We start from the raw sequence: 18,165 nt of genomic DNA on the forward strand, positions 1-18,165 counted from the left end.
TTATCTGATTGAACAAAGAAGATCTTTTCTTATTTGTTCTTTTTATTTTATATATGTAACCCTTTGAGGAATTAAGACATTCGAAGTGGAGAGCTCTTGCCCCTGTGTTAGGGAAGGAACATTGAGAACAGCAGAAGTCAGACTTGTTTGTAGGGGGAAAACAAGACAGGTTGGGAAACATGACTATACACATAGCTCTGAACAGGGCGCTGTGCTCCGGGCAAGAAATTCAGCGTTCAGAAGCAGGCGTGTGGCTGAAGACGGGAGGACCGGACTCGATGTCAGCGCTGCGGCGCGGCCTGCACATGGCCCGCGTGAGCGAGGGCGGCGGTGAGTGCGTGGCACGGAGGGGCCGTGAGCGGGGCTGGTGCCGTGCATGCGAGGTACACACGGCTGCTGCTGCTGCTGCTGCTGCTGGATCTCACCATCAAACCAAAAGCTGCTGCCTTCGTACCGACACTCCATGCTGGGATCGCTATACCCAGCGATACAAATGCTACATCCGCATGCATCTCGTGAGCTGCAGATTTCATAACCTGCTCAGAGTGCCATTGCAGCACGGCAATTTCATCTCCTTACCCGCCTTCCAGCCCTGCGCCGGGAAGCCGCATTGCTCGCCTCCTGCCGGCCCGCGTCCCAGCGCCACCGCCCACCGCCCACCGCCCAGCCCCGGCCCACGCCCACCACCAGCAGCAGCCGAGCCCCCGCTCGCGGCCCCGCGCCCCGCCCCGGGCCCGCCCCCCGGGCTGGGGGAGCCGCTGGGGAGCCGTTGCAGCCGCTGCTCCGACCGCCCGCCTCTTGCAGCCTGCAGCCGGCGCGGAGAGGGGGACCGCCCGGTAGCCGTCCCGGCCCGCTGAAAGTCACCATGCCCTCCACCTCTGCTTCGAGCTCGGGCTCGGCCAGCCGCCCTGCGCCCGACTACTGGATCGACGGCTCTAACAAGGACACCCTGACCCACTACTTCGATCTGGAGTCCGAGCTGGGACGGTGAGGGGGGAAGCCCGGGGGGCGGCGGCGGGTCCGGGGCGGGACCCCGCATCGTTGGGTCGGGAGCGGCGAAACTTTGGTGTGCACAAAGCCGCGGGGCGGGGTGGCTGCGGGCGGAGGGACGCAGCCAGGGGTCGAGCTCCGGGGACCCGGGGATGGGCGCAGTGAGGTGGTAGCCCCGGGGCGAGCCGCGGTGTGTGTTCGTGTTAGTCAGGTGTCGTGTAGCGGCGGGTTCCAGTGCCCTGTTGCGTCCCCTCGGTAGGAGGGAAGGGACCCGGAGGTGCTGCCTGTCCCTCCCTCTCTACGTTCCAGACCTGCAGTCCCTGTCCCCCCCATTCAGCCTGGGTGTCAGCTCGCAGCCCGGGCAGCGGCCGTAACCAGGCCTCTTGTCAGCCGCGGACTGCAGTCAGTCCTGCCCTGGTGCTCCTGCTTAAGGGTCCCAAGTCCTCAGTTTGTCTGTCTGTTTCCTTCTTTTTCCTTTTTCTTTTTTAAAATGTATTTATTTATTTATTTTTAAATTGAAGCCCCGTGTAAGATTCAGGTTTTCCCCATTCAAAATCCAGTCGTTGGTTTATATTTACAGGTAGAAAATAACACTTTTTAAAAAAGATAGTGGAAAAGGAAGCGTTAGAAAGAATCTTGCACCAGATGACTTCAGTCAGCAAATCAGTGGATAACAGCAATTGTGAATTCTAACAACAATCATTTGTTAAAATCCCAGATGACAGTGGGAAATTTGCAGGTGATACTATGGTTCCTTGGCACATTTCTATGCTGAGAGGACACACAATGAAAAGTACTGCTATGAACACACCTGTACTTGCCTTCTGTAGATAAAAGGGGCAGGAGAAGCTGTAGGAACACAATAAAACATTATTCTTGGCTTGCTGGCTAGGTCTCAAGCATTTGCTGCTACCTTTTTGCCACTGTTGTGACTCAGATTTAAGCAGGATTTTATGCCCTTTCAGAAGCTGGTACTTTATCACACATCTGTGCAGGAACATAAAAATGTAAAGGAGGAAGTAGTCAGGTTGGTTGTGTTTCCAGAACTGACACAGTAGTGCACATTGCTGAGCAACAGCAGTTGATAGCAACTCTTATCACCTGAATAAGTGCTGCTCTGTGTGGTTTGCCTGGAGTCCTTTCAGCATACCTGCTAGAAAATGTGAGCTTAGTTTTTGGAGAATCCATATTGCTGATACATGAGGTGCATTCATCTCATAACTTGAGAAGGCGCTTGAAAATGTTGACTTCTGAGGAAGTCAAGTCCTTAAAAGCTGCAGCATAGTGGGGTTTTCTGTCTTGCAAGGTGTTGCAGAAGGAGACCAAATTGCTGCACACTCCTCTCAAAAAGCAGAAAGATATTTATTGATATAAACAAGATGGTAATTTGAGCAGTGATAACAGCAACTTAACGAGATTCAAAATGGCTAAATATCCTTCCTTATTTGCTACACAGAGGGTTGGGGGTGCAAAATGAATCTAATATCGAATCTTAGCAAAGCTAGTATAACTTAAAAACAGTAAATCTCTTACCAAGGTGTGTTAGCAAGACATAACCATGTCCTGAGTGAATCTCTGTACCATGAATGGTGTCCCTACTCAACTAGAGTAGGGTGTCCCTACCCTACTAGATGTCTGTTGTCAGGTGTCTGAGCACCAGTGGTGAAACTCTGATTGTTATTAGTTCCAAGGATAATGTCCTTTGCACCTCAGTGTATGCACCAGGCCCTGTACATAATGACCAGGCAGGGTGGAGATGCAAGGAGAGTGCCGCTGTAGGAGGCACAGACAGCAGATTCCGAAACTGTAACAGGAGGTTTTAGTAAGAAACAACCACACCCAGCTAGGTGAGCTGTGTAAGCTATGCTGTTGGACAGAACTAGGGAATGAAATTTAAAATAAAAGCAGAATGCAAATGGAAGAATGTAACAATCTGAAACAAAGATCATGGGGTGCTGGTGGGACAGAGATCTCCAAGGGATACGTGTTCCAAGGGGAACTGGTGCTCAGGTCCAATGGTGAACCCAGATAAACCCATGCATTGTGTGCTAGCAGCCAGAGTGCTGCTGCAAATCTCAGGCTTATTCCAGCAGCTCATGTGTGTCTTTGCAAATCTTAAAGAGATCCAATAATCCCTTGTGGTTCCCAAGTGTACTGTAAAATTGTATTGTATGCTGCTGGTAATCTTACATTCAGCCTTTTAATTTGGAAGTGAGTTTGAGTATATCTACAAAGCATACTCAAGTTGTTGGTGGTGATGGTTTATCTAGGCAAGGTTGTAAAGTGTGGTTAAATCATCCTGTTAGATGCAGTAAGTAAAAATAATATACTAAAATTAGTATCAGGAGGCACTGTCCTAAAACATCTTCAAGATACAGTGATTGGCATTTGTCTTTTTTTAGGCTGCAAAAGCCTGTATTTGGACAGCTGTTGCCAAGTATGGAAGTTCCCTTGGAAAAAGATCTTTCTGCAGAATGTGCCTGCTAAATCCCTTAGCCATTGTGATCAGTGGATCTTGCTTCCTTGGCAGCCCCGAGGAGAAGGATTTTGGGGGTGCTGATTGATGAAAGATTCGACGTAAGCCTGCAATGAGTGCTTGCAGCTGAGAAGGCCAAACGTATCCTGGATTGCATCAAGTGTGACCAGCAGGTTGAGGGAGGTGATTCTGCCCCTCTGCTCTGCTCTCCTGAGGCCCCACCTATAGCGTTGCGTCCAAGTCTGGGGCCCCTAATACAAGAAAAACATCAAGCTGTTGGAACAGCTCCAGAGAAGGGCTATGATGATGATCAGAGGGCAGGAACACCTGCCCTATGAGGATGTGCTGAGAGAGCTGTGGCTCTTCAGCCGGGAGAAGAGAAAGCTCTGGAGAAGACCTTGTAGGAGCCTTCCAGTACCTGAAGGGGGTCTACAGGAAAGCTGGAGGGGGACATTTTAGGAGAGCAGGTAGTGACAAGACAAAGAGAAGGCTTTAAACCGAAAAAGAATAGATTTAGACTATATATTAGGAAGCAATTATTTACTGTGAGGGTGGTGAGACACTGGAACAGGTTGTCCAGTGAGGTTGTGAATGCCCCCTCCCTGAAAGCATTCAGGGCCAGGCGGGATGGGACTTTGAGCAATCTGGTCTAGAGGGAGGTGTTCCTGCCTTTAGTGGGAGGTTGACACTTGATCTTAAAGGTCTCTTCCAACCCAAACTGTCCTATGATTCATATAGGGCAAATGAAGGAGTGACAGGAAGAGATTGGGAAGCTCAGCTGTGGGGTTTCATGGGGGCCCACAGTTCTTCACAGACTCATAAGTATAGGAGATGAAGAGCGATGTTTGCTGGTCATAAGTCATCAAGGGCTTTTAAAGACAATATTACCTGTGGAGAATTACAGGAAGACATTGCTGGACTGATAGGTTATTTAAATAACAAATGAAATTTAGTTTAGGTGAATAGAAGCAGGTGGGAATGGGAGAGAAATCACTAAGTTGGGTGTAGAACAGTGTCTAGTTAGGAGATGGATCTCATATCCACTGGATGCTATGGATGCCGTATATTTACAAGAGGCAGCTAGGTTAGTTTACTTTAGAGAAACCTATTGAAACTAATTAAATATAAAATTGCTAGTTATTGAACCATAAGTTCTTCAGTGTTATATGATTTGACAGTATTGATATAGGTTTGCTCTATTCATGTTCGTCTTGAAGCATCTATGTTCAGCCACTCTTACAGACAGTATTCTGAATGATACTATTATTCTGAACCAGGACAGCTATTTTTACATCCTACTTAATGCTTGGCTACTTTACCTTTTTGTTAGTCCATTTCCGAAATGCTGTAAAGATGAAAGTTTGGTCTTTGTTTCACAACATGTATTTGTTAGTTCTCTGAAAGTGGATGCATTGGTGACTTACAGCTTTTTTTTTCAGGAGTGTATGTCAGCTGAAAGATTGTTTTTCACACTCTTGGAAAAATATTTTAATAATTTTGGGTTCTAAGCTTGTGCACTCCATAGAGACTAAAACATTTTGTTAGCCATTTATAACACATGCAGTATAGTTTGGTATGGTGTTTCTGAAATTAGGATTGGTATAACAGTACTGTGTGAGGGAAGAAGTAATCAAGTAACAAACATTTTAATACACAGAAATATTACAAAAGTTTCTCTTCGTTGGAATTTTAATTAATATTTTACTAAATTGCACTTTCTTGCCTAGTTGTGTCAAACTTCATTATAATTTGATTTGAAACTGAAAAATGTTACTATTGCAGGTGTACTGCACATATATCAAATGGTCAAGAGAGTTTGGAAGTATTTTCTACAAAATGCTAAGTGCTTTTAGTTTTGTAAACAAGCATAAAAGAAAATTAGTATATATATATATATATAAATCTTATGGGAATTCTTCTTTGTGTAAGAAGAATAGTTTGAGTCATGCAAAGCTACCTTCAGTTAGATCCGTGCTGAAAACCTAAAGATGCTTGGTACTTGTAGTTTTCCTTGAATTTATAGTGGTAGCTGAATCATGGGTGCCTTGAGGAGTTCTGAGGACAGAGAATTTAAGTCCATAGAGTGGATTATGTGCTATGAAGACTGCTGTGAAAGTAATGCCTTATATTTTACTGGGTAAGGAACTGGCTAGAGGGCCATGCCCAACAGGCATTAATGTGGTTAATGGAGTTAAGTCCAGCTGGCAAGCTGTTACAAGTGGTGTTCCCAGGGTTCAGTACTGGGGCCCATCTTCCTTAATATCTTCATTGATGACCTAGATGAGGGGATTGAGCGTACCCTTAGTAAGTTTGCAGATGACACCAAGTTGGGAGGTGGGGTCTATCTGCCTGAGAGTATGGAGGCCCTTCAGAGGGATGTAGATAAACTGGATCACTGGGCTGAGGTGAATGGGATGAGGTTCAACAAGGATAGGTGCTGGGTCCTGCACTTTGGCCACAATAACCCCATGCAACGCTATAGGCTTGGGGCTGAGTGGCTGGATGACTGTGAAGAGGAAAGGGCCTGGGGGGTGATGGTTGTTGCTTGGCTGACAGTGTGCCCAAGTGCCCAAGAGGGCCTGTGTAATCCTGGCCTGCATTAGAAATAGTGTGGCCAGCAGGAGCAGGGAGGTAATCACTCAGCACTGGTGAGGCTGCACCTCGAGTACTGTGATCTGTTTTGGGCTCCTCACTACAAGAAAGACATTGAGGCCCTGGAATGTGTCCAGAGAAGGGCAACAAAACTGGTGAGGGGTCTGGAGCACAAATCTTATGAGAAGCAGCTTAGGGAGCTGGGATTGTTTAGTCTGGAGAAGAGGAGGCTCAGGGGAGACCTCATTGCACTATACAACTTCCTGTTGTGATGGGGAGGGGTTTGGCCTCTTCTCCTGGGCAGCAAACAGGACCCAAGGAAATGGCTGCAAGTTGTACCAGGGGAGATTTAGATTGGATGTAAGGAAAAACCTTTTCTGTCAGAGAGTGGTCAGGCACTGGAATGGCTGCCTAAGTTGGTGGTGGAGTCACTATCCCTGGCAGTGTTCAAGAGGTGTCTGGATGAAGAGTTACAAGATATGGTTTAATGGCTTGTGGTAGCTGTGGTAATAGGAGGACAGTTGGACTAGGTGATCTTGTAGGTCCTTTCCAACTTTGTGAGTTTATGGTTCTATTGTGTTGACCCACAACATCAGAGGCAGGTTTTGGTGATATGGCAGCAGAGGTTGAACCTTCCCACCAGTATTCCAGTATGTTTTGTTGCCGTGTGACAGATAGCTGCAGAGGGGCAGTCTGACAAAACGGAATCTCATGTGAAAGTGTGTAGGATGTGAAGATGTGTCGCTCAGTCCCTCCACGTGAGAAAAGTGGCTTCAGTTGACACTTTCTGAATTCTTGTGGAGTCCAAACAGTGGATGTGAGCACACTGAGGCAGTGGGTGATTTCAGACAGGAAAGGCAAGCCATATTCCAGACAGCCAAGCACAGCTGTCATGCCACAAAATGAAGAGTCTTGATCAGCACACCCATGTGAATTGATGGATTGCAAACATGAGACTCTGTATGAAGCAGAATATTGGCTTCAATGCATTTGGAACAATGGTGGCAGTGTTGGAATATTGCAAACCATTGTGTCATATGGGTCCCAGAGACGCTCACAAAATAGCAGAGTGAACACCATATGCAAGTTTGTCAGGACCTACTGAACCAGTATGAGGTTGAAGGTGATTGTTTCCCGAAACACACTGTTAACAATGATGAGATATGCATTTTCAACCAGAGCTTGACATCATAGCTGATAATGGTGACTACTGTTGAAAATACCTTTTTATAGCTGGGAATCTTCTCTATCAAGTAGTGCAATTTTACTCTTTGTACCTGTTGTGGTTTCCATGGAAATAAATAGGAGGCATTACTTTCAGAGCAACCTACTTTTATTTCATTCTGTAGAATGACAAATCTCACTCAGTCTATCATATTCATAAATGCTGACATAAAAGCATCTACTTCTGTAATAGCAGTAGTGGGTGAGATAAGGCTGCTCTGTTCAGTATCTATAATTTTATAGGAATGAGTTGCTTTTGTGTTTGATGGTTTGAAGTTCAAAGAATGTTTGCTTTGAAAGTTTCCCATCTATTCCTCCATTAAAATAAACAAAGAGAGATGCTGGAGAGCAGCCCTGCTGATAAGGCTTGCTCAGCAGCAAGTTGAACATGAGGCAGCAGTGTGCCATAGCAGCCCAAGGGGCCAAACCGTACCCTGTAGTGCACCAGACTCAGCACTGCCACTGGGAGGGGGAAGGGGTTGTCTGTTCTGCTCTGCAGTGTGTGACCTCACCTCCAGCAATGGGTGAAGTTTGGGTGCCATAACGTAAGAAAGAAAAATACTATTAGCACCCAAAGGAGAACTGGAAAGATGAGGAAGGTTCTGAGGGGCAAGGTCTTTGAGGAGAAGATGAGATCTCTGTGTTTGTTCAGCCCAGAGCAGAGGAGCTGAGGGGAGGCCTCATGGTAGCTGCAGCTCCTCACAAGGAGCAGAAGGGTGGCGCTGAACTCTTCTCTCTGTGGCAGCGACAAGGCTGGAGAGAACGTCATGGAGCTGTGTTGGGGGAATTTCTTCACTAGAGTGAAGTGGTGGGCACAGCCCCATGTGCCAGAGTCCAAGAAACATTTGGATAATGCTCTCAGACATGGCTTGATTTTCGGGTGGTGCTATGTGGACTAAGGAGTTGTACTTGATGTTTCTTGTGCCACCTGAGGTGCCCTATGATTCTATGGAAAAAAAAATCTGGGGTCTTTTTCTGTCTACTGGAATAGTCATTTATTATACACACTGTTCTCTATGTTTACTCTGGAAAATATTTGTTTTTCATTGGGGTAGGTTACTCCTTCATCAATACTTCTGTTTCATGGTTTGCAACTCTCAGTGCTGGATTAGATGATTTTCTGGGAGACGCATGTGCTGCTGACAGTATGCAGTGCTAGCTGTCCAAATCTGTGTGGAGGGTGCTTTGCTAAATGGGGGTGAGAATTCCTCTTGGAAATCTGTCATTGACCAAAAACTGCAGGTATAGATTTGCCTGTCCCTGTGCCATGTAGTGACATTAGTTGCATCTTACTTCTTATCCTGGCAGCTCTCATCTGCAGAAGAGTAGCAAGAGTTTCTGTGAAGGCAGCTGGTCAGTTGATAGGGAAGGTTGTTGAAGGTGGGATTTTGAGGCTTCCCATAATGCTGCTGTGTTATAGTGGAGCTCTGGTTGAAGGAGAAAGATAAGATATAGCATCCCTGTGGGGCCACGGCATCCACAAGGTAGGTGGACATGGAGAATTGTCTTTTTCACTTGTTGCACTGGTATTGTAAGCTTAATTGAAGATTTAAATTCTCTTTTATGCTTGCCTCATCTTCCTCCTTGAAAAATGTCCTTAACGTATGAGAACAGGCTCTTCCATGGTGAACATGCACTTTACTCTTTCTGTTGAAGCTATACTCTTGTGGGGAAGGCAGTTCCGTGTTAAGTTGGCCAGAAAAAAAACATTAGAGAGATTTCTGTTGAGTAAGATACGTCTCTAAGAGGTGGGAGAAATCAGTCCCTCTTAAAATATATGTTTACCTGCAAAGAATCATAAATTGTCACAAAGCACTGAATGTGTTACATAGAAGGCCTATAACTTCTCAGCCCAGTGTTCTTGGTGAAATGCCTGGTTTGGGTAGCGGGAACCAGAGCTTGACCACGTAATTATCCAGGTTTTAACAACCAATGTGGGTATTTTCTTAATTGTATCTTGATCATTTCAACAGTTTGATTCAGAACAACAACAACAAAATTGATTGAGGAAGTAGGAAAAGAGTTTTCCTGTACTATTGTGTAAATAAAGGCAATTTGAAGATGGACATGCAGTTTCACCTGAGGGCTTTAATTAGGAGAAAAAATGACAGGTATTTTGGAGAAAAAAGTCAGGCATTTTGAACCATTCCTTGAAAGTTTGCTGCTGATCTGTTGTCCAAATGCCTGTTTTAGGTGTTACTTATTTACTTATCTAAAAAGTAACTCTATCTGAATGATAGAGACTATTGTTTTACAGTTGGAATTTGTTACAAAAATGTTCTCTTGCAGCTAGGGATTTTTGCATTGAACTACAGACTCTGCACCTGCTTCTCAGAGCCTTAAAAAACAAATGAGGAAGAGATTTTTTTCCTGTGATGGTTGATGTGTATATACCTGAATCCTGATAATATCGTGACTGAGGCATTGCTTCCATCATGGCACGGTGGAAGATGATAGGTTTTTTTATTCTGTTTTCTGTGGGTAAAATGTTTAGCTCAGTGCTTGTGGCTAGTCACATCAGAGAAACTAGTGTTGCCAAAGCCCACTGCCTTTCAGGAACTGATTAATCACAGAATCATAGAATCATACAAGTAATGCCTGGTTGACTGTGTGAACGAAGTTGCCTGTAATGTTTTATTGAATTCCTAACTGCATTATACTCAAGTACTGTAATTGAAACAAAGTTGTTATATTTTAAATGTGAACCAAAATGGACTGTTGATGAGGGCATGTATTTACATGTTTTCATTTACAGGAGCTCTGAGATTTTATTTGTAATAATTTATTTCACTGTTCTTTTTTAAAGGGCAATTTGTGGGTGCATCTACACTGAAGTTTTAATTTGGTTCATGAATGAAGCACTGGAAGCAAATGCCCGAGTTACTCCCTCCCACTGTGCTTCTGTCTGCATGAGGGTGCATCCTTGGCAGGCACAGAGATGAGAATGTAACTTCACAGAGACTGAATGTAACTGAACCAGAAGATATGGTTCAGGAACATGTAATCCACTCAGACCTCTTGTGAACATTCAGTTCACAAGACTAGATTAGATCTTGTCTGCAACAGAAGCTGCAGAAAGTTTGTATGTTTGTGTTAATGCGTTGACACCACGCTCCACTGTTGTGTTCCACTGCAGTGTGCTGCTAGCCAGTGCCCTGGTTTGGACCTAACTGTAGTTACTCTGCTGCATGATAATAGGGTGCTTATGATACCACATGTTCAATGTAATGCTCAGGTCATTGTCTGTCTGCCCAAGTTTTAATTAACTTGTAAGCCACTGAGAATATACACTGTGTAAGTGAAAATCTAGTGCCTAAAATGGGCAGTGAAAGAATAGTTAGACCATGGAGAGTATTATATTATCTCTGTATGCTTATTAGTCTGTATACTGACTGTATTGTTCTTCCAATAAATTGAGCTGTTAACGTGTCTCTAAAAAATGACTACTGGAGCAGTGTGGAATAGTTGGAACAAGATCATGCTGTATGACTTTCACAGCTTTCACGTATTTAAAGTGCTATTCATGATGAAAAGTGTTATGTCACAGAACTGTTGCTTCTTTATTTTAAGCCATTTATTCTTTTAGTCCATTTTGTTGTTGTTGTTGTTCATTTGTTGTTTGTTTTTGTTTTTTGTTTTTTGTTTTTTTTGTCAGCTATTTTGGTTATCATATTTTTAATTAAAAAAAAAAATTGGGGAAAATGAATAGCTCTTGAAATAAGTGCTCTGAAGAATACCAAGCTTTTTTTTTTTTTTTTTTTTTTTTTTCTAAACATATACAGTTCGAGATAATGACATCATTTGTGTTAACACAAGAATAGTCCCCAGCCTTGTCACTTGTTATTGTAGCTGTCCAAGTGACTGAGCTGGCTTTGACAAATGATTTTTCTGTGGTCATATGCTAGCCAAATGACTGGCCTGTCTCTGGGAAATGTTGTATCAAAATTTCAGTACAAAGATTCAAATACTTATGTACAAACGTACAATAACTATGAATCTTAGGTAGGACTTCTGATTACATAAAAAGAAAACAATTGTAATCTTCTGTGCTTTCACAGTGAAGAGGAATTTTGACTTACGATCTTGCATATTTTCTGTTAACTTCTTAATTTAGGAGTTCTTACCAGTTCTGCTCCCCCCTCTTTACAATAGGCAGGCCTTTATTGTCTGAGTAATGTCATTAATTTCACAAGGGATAATCTTTTTACAGTGTGATGATGTTTTTTTGAGAAATGATAGGCAAACATGCTGTGTGTTTTCAAACAGCGATGCTGAATTTTGCTCCTCTGTTTGCCTAATGTCTTTACAACTTTTGTTATTTACATTTTTTCCCTTTCTGCTCCACTTTAAAAAAAATAGGTTGGAATGACAGCTTTTACAGTCATTGATACCTTGGGAGTACTCTTCTGTTTGTTGTTAGTTACACTTTGTTTGGCCTTACTTGCATTACCATTGTCTTTGGTGAATCGCCAGAAAATGTTTTAAATTACTGCTTCCTGGTCTTAAAAACCAAACTCATTCCTAAGTTACTTTATATTATATATATATAATATACATATATATTATTGTGTGTGTGTGTGTTTGTCTGGGCCAGCAGCTCTGTGATATGTCAGGTAGCTAATAATTAAGAACTGAATTTAGGAATATTTATGTTACAGAAGCATGTTGTTTTTTCCTTACTTTTCTATCTCAGTGTTACAAAAGGTCTTTTCAGAAAGAAAAGTGCACAGGATGTGATTTCCCAGCCTACCTATGTTTTTAAACTCATGGAATTCTAGCTTTCAAGGCAGGAGGAGTGCACATCTCCCTTTCTCCTCTCCAAGGCCTCAGATCATTACCTGTTAATCTTAGCCAGCTCTATCTAACCTGCAAAGTAAAACTCGTATTTTGTCATGAATGGGTTTAACAGGGGAGGTTCAGGTCAGAATGATCTGTTTTGCAGCAGCTCTGGTGTACTAGGACTGCTGAGGATTATGTGTCCTTAGGGCAGAATGACATTTCCCCTGAGGCTATTGGGCAGCGAGGGCTGGTTGTTACTGTGTATGTAAGGTGTGTTTTTTAAGATCTGTCAGCATGGTGCCATAGAAAGGATCACTGAGATTGAAATATCCTGGAACATTTTTCAGTGTTGTATGCTTGCAAAACATATGCACTGCATGTCCTCAATTTCCTAGAGTATATATTTTTTACAATGGAAAGATGAAGTAGTGTTGATAAGAGTGTATACATGTTGCAAATGCATCTCTTTATTGTAGAATTGTAGAGGAACTGTTAGGCCATGGCTTGAACTGGCATTTGAGCATCTGAAGAATGGGTGTGGCTGGCTTAGGAGCACAGGCAAATGTTTGTACCTGTGCTCTCCATGGCACCAGAAGGGGTAGACACTGGGTGTAACCTCCTTTGTTACGTGTTGAGGGCCAGCCACTAAAGGGAGAGTTTCTCTTGAACCTAGGCTGCTTCCTACAAAGTAGTGCTGCATAGCCAGAAATCCCCTGCACCAGTTGGATGAATCCCATTTTTCTTTCTGTATTTAACCATTGGTGTACTCGCAAATGTTTTGCCTGGTATCACCAAGGACCTGTCAGAAGCAATTTTGCTTCCTTACAAGTAGAGAAAGAATGAACACAAAAATTGCATGGTTAATTGTAATAGGTAACTATCACTAACACAGTGACTGTCAGAAACTATCAATATTTGCATCTGTTGATCTCAGGACAGATTCCTAAGGAGCTATTGCTTTCCTTGTAAAATAAAGATATGAGACTGTACAGCAATATGACCTTAGAAGGGACCGTTGAGTCTGTAGCAAGCAAAACCTATGCTCTTCTTGAATTTGATCTTCAGAGGATAACCAGAGGGAAATTACTGGGCATGAACCACCATACTCCATGGTCAGGATTGCATGTTAATTGCAACATAACTGAAGTTATCATCTGAAAAACTCAGTTGTCTTTTTCCCTTATGCAGCTATTCCTGTTAGAATTCAAGAACCGTAGCATGTAAATCAAAAGATGAGGAACAAGAACCCATTAATCGAATTATCTTTACAGTTTATTAAGGCTACTATCTACTTATCATCATCTAACTATTTATGTTGGCCTTTGGGATGGATAAAGCAGTGGCAAAACAAGCACAAAATTCCTCAGTAACATCAGCACCCAAATCTAAACCTTTGAACAAATGTATAGTCTCTGCTTAGATGCATTGCTCATGGTGAGTGTCCATATGCCATGGATAAGTTGCCAAAAATGCAACTTGACCTCAGAACTGATTTCATCTCCTCAGCTATTTTCCTCAAACACTCTGCTAGAAAAAAACGATGCATTTTTCCTCTAGCCTTTCTCCAAGCTTCTTGGGGAAAAAAAGTGCTTAATCATGTTTAAGGAAGAGGTAGCATTCTAGAACAGTTTTCTTTCTCTCTGAATTTCAGGTTTTCTTTATTGCAAGTTCCTTGTCTTTTAGTGTTAGTCTTTGAAACATGTCCATATCTACCAGGTTGCTGCCTTTGTGAGATAATACTACATATTTTTAATGCTTTTATTCTAGAGGATGACCCTAATTGCCCCGCTAGCTTTTGGAAAACTGAATATTATGTATGAAAAAATATTCTCCAGTTATCTTGATTTTGCTTTCTCATGGAAACAGTATGAAAACATTATGTGATTGAGGGAATCTCTCAACTGTATCATTTCATGGCAAATTTTGAATTGTTTGTGGACTTCCCCCCTCCCCCATATAAAAAAAACCCCAAACCATTGACACTAGTAGATATCAAATGCATGTAACTAAGTTGAGAGTAGCTCAGAATAAAATCCAGGATTTTCATTTTAATCTGAATAAATTACATTCAGTAACTTTGCTGTCATGAATGAATGGAAATAAAAAAAGTGTGTGAGGTGTTAATATCTATTGAATAAGAAGTCTGGTATTATTTTAGTGTACTTTTGAAATAATATTCTTAATGATTTGCCTGAATAATCCAGTTAATGGAAGCATGCTGCCAGTACAAAAGACTGTTATGCTATGGGATTTTACTTTGTTCTTGGCAGTAAAAATAAAAACAAATAAATACTGTGTTGAAAAGAGTGGATTTTCATGTCCCTTCTGTGAATGGCTGATTGTACAACTTTCAGTTGATAATGAGTCCTCTTACCTGCTTATGCTCTTTGGAGACTAAATTTGAATTTTATTCAGACTAAAGAAAGTGTGTCTTTCAGATTCATTAAATGTTCAAAATGGTGTTTGCCATTTGATTTATTAGGTGTCCTGCACTGGTCTAATATTCTGGACCAACAATTATTGTAAGAACATACTTTGGCCAGAAATTTATTTCAACTCCTTTGGCACAAAATAGTATTTCTTAAAAATAGAGGTGCTTTACAGTATAGTTTTGCAGAGAAAACAGATCACCTAGTAGGTCTTATGATGCCTCAAGTTAAAGTCTGTCATGATTGAATATTGGCTTCTTATTTTTTTTTTTAATTATTATTATTATTATTTTTTACTATTTATTTGTTTTCTAGATTATCTACAGTTGTGCTGTGGTATATGAATACAGTGCCAGTTGATTGTTTTCCTGGTGGGAGATGTTCACTTGTCAGTTTTCTATGCCATCATAGACATAATCTGGTTTTAGACACACGCAAGATAGGAGTGCATGGATGTTTTCACCTTCTGGCTTTGCTGTATTCATCCCACCCCATTCTTTTTGCTGTATTCATCCCACCCTGTTCTTTTTGTTGTATGGACAACAAGCAATCTACCTCCCTAAATTCTCTTCAAACCTTCATGCTTTTCTGGCTGATTAGCTTAGTAAAATTACAACAAGCAGGGTTGAAAAGTTGATTTTTCTAACACTTTTTAGAAGTGCAGAATATACTGAGTTGGAAGGGACCTATAAAGATTGCTGAGTCCAACTCCAGGCTCTACATGGGACCACTTAAAATTCAAACTGTATATCTGATAGTGTTATCCAGATTTGTCTTGGACTTGGTTACTTGGGGCTGTGCCCCCTGCTCTGAGGAGCCTGTTCTATGCCCACCGCCCTCTGGTGCAGACCCTTTCCCTGACCCCTAGCTGTCCCTCCTCTGGCACAGCTCCATGCCATTCCCTTGGGCCCTGTCTCTGTCACACAGAGCAGATCTCAGCACTGCCCTTTACTCCCTTTGAGGAGCTGCAGCTGCCACAGGGCCGCTCCTCAGCTCTGGGCTGAACAAACGAGGGGACCTGCCCCTGGTCTTCCTGTCCAGACCATTCCCCATCTTCATAACCCTCCTTTGAATGTTCTCAAATAATTTCCTGTCCTCCCTATATTTTGATAACCCTAAGCTGCACACAGTACTCAAGGTGAAACACTAACATGATAACATGATAGTGATGACTATTTAGAAAATGACATATGATATTTTTACAGTGACTTCAGTTTTTGGGTGCCTATATGAAAAAAGATGACGAACAGTCTTGTACCTGTCACTCTGATTTGTTCGTTGCAATTAGACATGAAATGTAAGCGTTGTATGTGTTTAGAGAGTGCAGCATTCACACACTATATGTTGGTCTTTATTTAGCAGGAGATTGACTTAAACTGAAAGACAGCTGAATCTAGTCATGATAAAATATTCTTGCAACATCAAATAACTACTACTTCTGAAGCAGTACATTTGATGCTTAAAAAAATAAAAAAATAATTTAGAAAAAGGCAGTAATGCATTGATTTTATTTCCTGCTGGAAGAGGAGAAATTGATAAATTTAATTCAAGAATATCTTAAATACAGCAAGAATAGAATTAGAGCTTGTAGATAAAATTAAGTCTGTGTATGAGTAGGATCACTAATCAGTTGCCAGATTGGGTCAATATGGTGGAAAATTTTCATTGAAAGAGGTATGCTGAAATTCATAGGAATGCTTTTCATTCTCACTCTCATGGAGATGAAACCCATCTCCATCATAATAAATATGCAGGTAATTTTTTTTTTTAATATTTAAATTCAGATCCCATTTCCATGCATAATTCATATCTTAGGTGCTAGAAAGAAGGTGGAACATGAATAAAACTGAGGGGAAAAGGCATTTATTACTATTAGAACTTGCTCATAGAGTTTATTTGATTGGCAGTAGCAGAGAAAGAATACTCTTCTATTTCTAGAGAGTCATACATTTCAAATGACAAAACAATTTGAGTCTCCTCCTCTGCCTTCTCTTCTTCAGCAGAATGGTGTTTTATTTTGTTAGGTTTTTTTTTTTTTTTTTTTTTTTTTTTTTTTTTTTTTCCGTTTGAATCTTTGGCTGATCTAAAGCAATAGCCCAAGTTACCTTGAAGTCATTTCAGCTGGATTGGTTTATTTTTATTACTCCTGCAACATTTTCATACTAGAAGGGAAAGAAAACAGGACCATCTCACGGTCTATTTCTATGTGACTTGAAATAAGGTGAAACATCTTTTATGATGGAAATAATCATATTAGAATTGAACTTGCAGAAGACCATATAAATTAAAGCCAGTGAAACTTATTTCAAAAACAGAGTTAGTTTTTCTACTGTCAGTCTGTATTTTGTGTACTGGTTATGTTTGTCAGGGAATACAATGAATGTTTACCAGATAGCCTGTTAAAATAATTTGACACAGTGCTTCTTATGAACCATGCCTTCTAACTGTGCTGAATACGTGAGTCTGTTTTATTATGTTCTTTACTACTTACAACCCATGTGAATTTGCCAGCAGAACAATAGTGAGTAGAAGGGATGGTATACACAATGGCACGTACCTGTTGGAAGACCACATTTCATACTGGAGAGTCATAGTCATGTCTATTACAGATTGTTTTATTTGAATATTCAAATGCTTGTAAGAGTGAATAGACAGAGATGAAAAACCATTTTCCTTCCCATGATGAATTTCAGTACACTAGCAGTTGTTTTATTTTCAGTTACTCTATCTTATTTTAAAACATCAGCATGGTAGGAATAATGTGTTGTTTCACAGCGTAGAACTTTTCAACGACTTTGAATGAAATTTATGAGCATTTTCCCATTTTGCATTCATTGTTTCTTAAAGATACAAGATGAAATTCTCCAGATTTAGGATCAGTTGTACAGTGGTGTCTTATGAGAGTATTAATACAGACGTTTGTTTTTCCTGCTTTCATCTTATCTTTGGTCCCTCTTTGCACTGTATTTTACCTGTTATACCAAAAGTGGAGCAGCATTCTGTCATGCTTTTATCTCTGTATCTATCTGTGACTGGGGGACAGTCGTCCCACAAGCCTACCAACTGGAATGGGGAAAGAAAGTGGGAAGGAACAAAAGGGAAAACAACAATAACAACAACAACAAAACAGCAGCAGTAATCTGAGGAGGAAAACAAACTTAGTTTACTGTGTATAGTAGCAAAATACAATTTCATTGGGATTGAAACTAATAAATAAATGAAAGAGTTTCTGAAAACTACCAGGGAACAAAGAAATAGTCTCCTGACTTCCAGTCAGTTTTGTCTTTCCCTTCCCTGGAGAACAGAACTGAAAAAGTGAGGTCTTCTGGGAATTGTGGTTTAGTCTTCTCTTCTGAGTCTGGAGCTTCACTATTTACTCTCTGACTCCCAGTGCACTGCATGATGTAATGGTGTGGAATACCAGTAACAAACAACAAAATCATGACATGTTCATACGCTATGACCTCCTGTTGGAAAAGAAGGATGTTGCTGAAGCTGCGTTTTTCTACTGACTACAGTCATAACATTCTCAGACTTTTAAATAAGGATAATAAACACTGTTGAACTGGATAGGATCAATTTTGCCTTTTTCACAGCTGTTATCTTATTTATTGTCATCTACTTGTTTGTTGCCTAAATTTTGTGTTCCATTTTCATTTCCTGTTTGTGGCTGAC

At 41.4% G+C, this 18,165-nt stretch overlaps 1 protein-coding gene across 1 annotated transcript in view; it reads left to right on the forward strand.

Moving 5' to 3' along the window:
- The first annotated feature begins 668 nt into the window (after positions 1-668).
- CAMK4 (calcium/calmodulin dependent protein kinase IV) overlaps positions 669-18,165 on the forward strand; it is a 156,958-nt gene continuing 139,461 nt past the window's right edge. Inside the window, exon 1 of the mRNA XM_072358846.1 lies at positions 669-987. Coding sequence (XP_072214947.1) covers positions 866-987 — 122 coding nt within the window. The 5' untranslated portion in view covers positions 669-865. The remainder of the gene's footprint in view (positions 988-18,165) is intronic.

This window comes from Excalfactoria chinensis, chromosome Z, assembly GCF_039878825.1.
Source record: "Excalfactoria chinensis isolate bCotChi1 chromosome Z, bCotChi1.hap2, whole genome shotgun sequence".
NCBI classification, from domain to species: Eukaryota; Metazoa; Chordata; class Aves; order Galliformes; family Phasianidae; genus Excalfactoria; species Excalfactoria chinensis.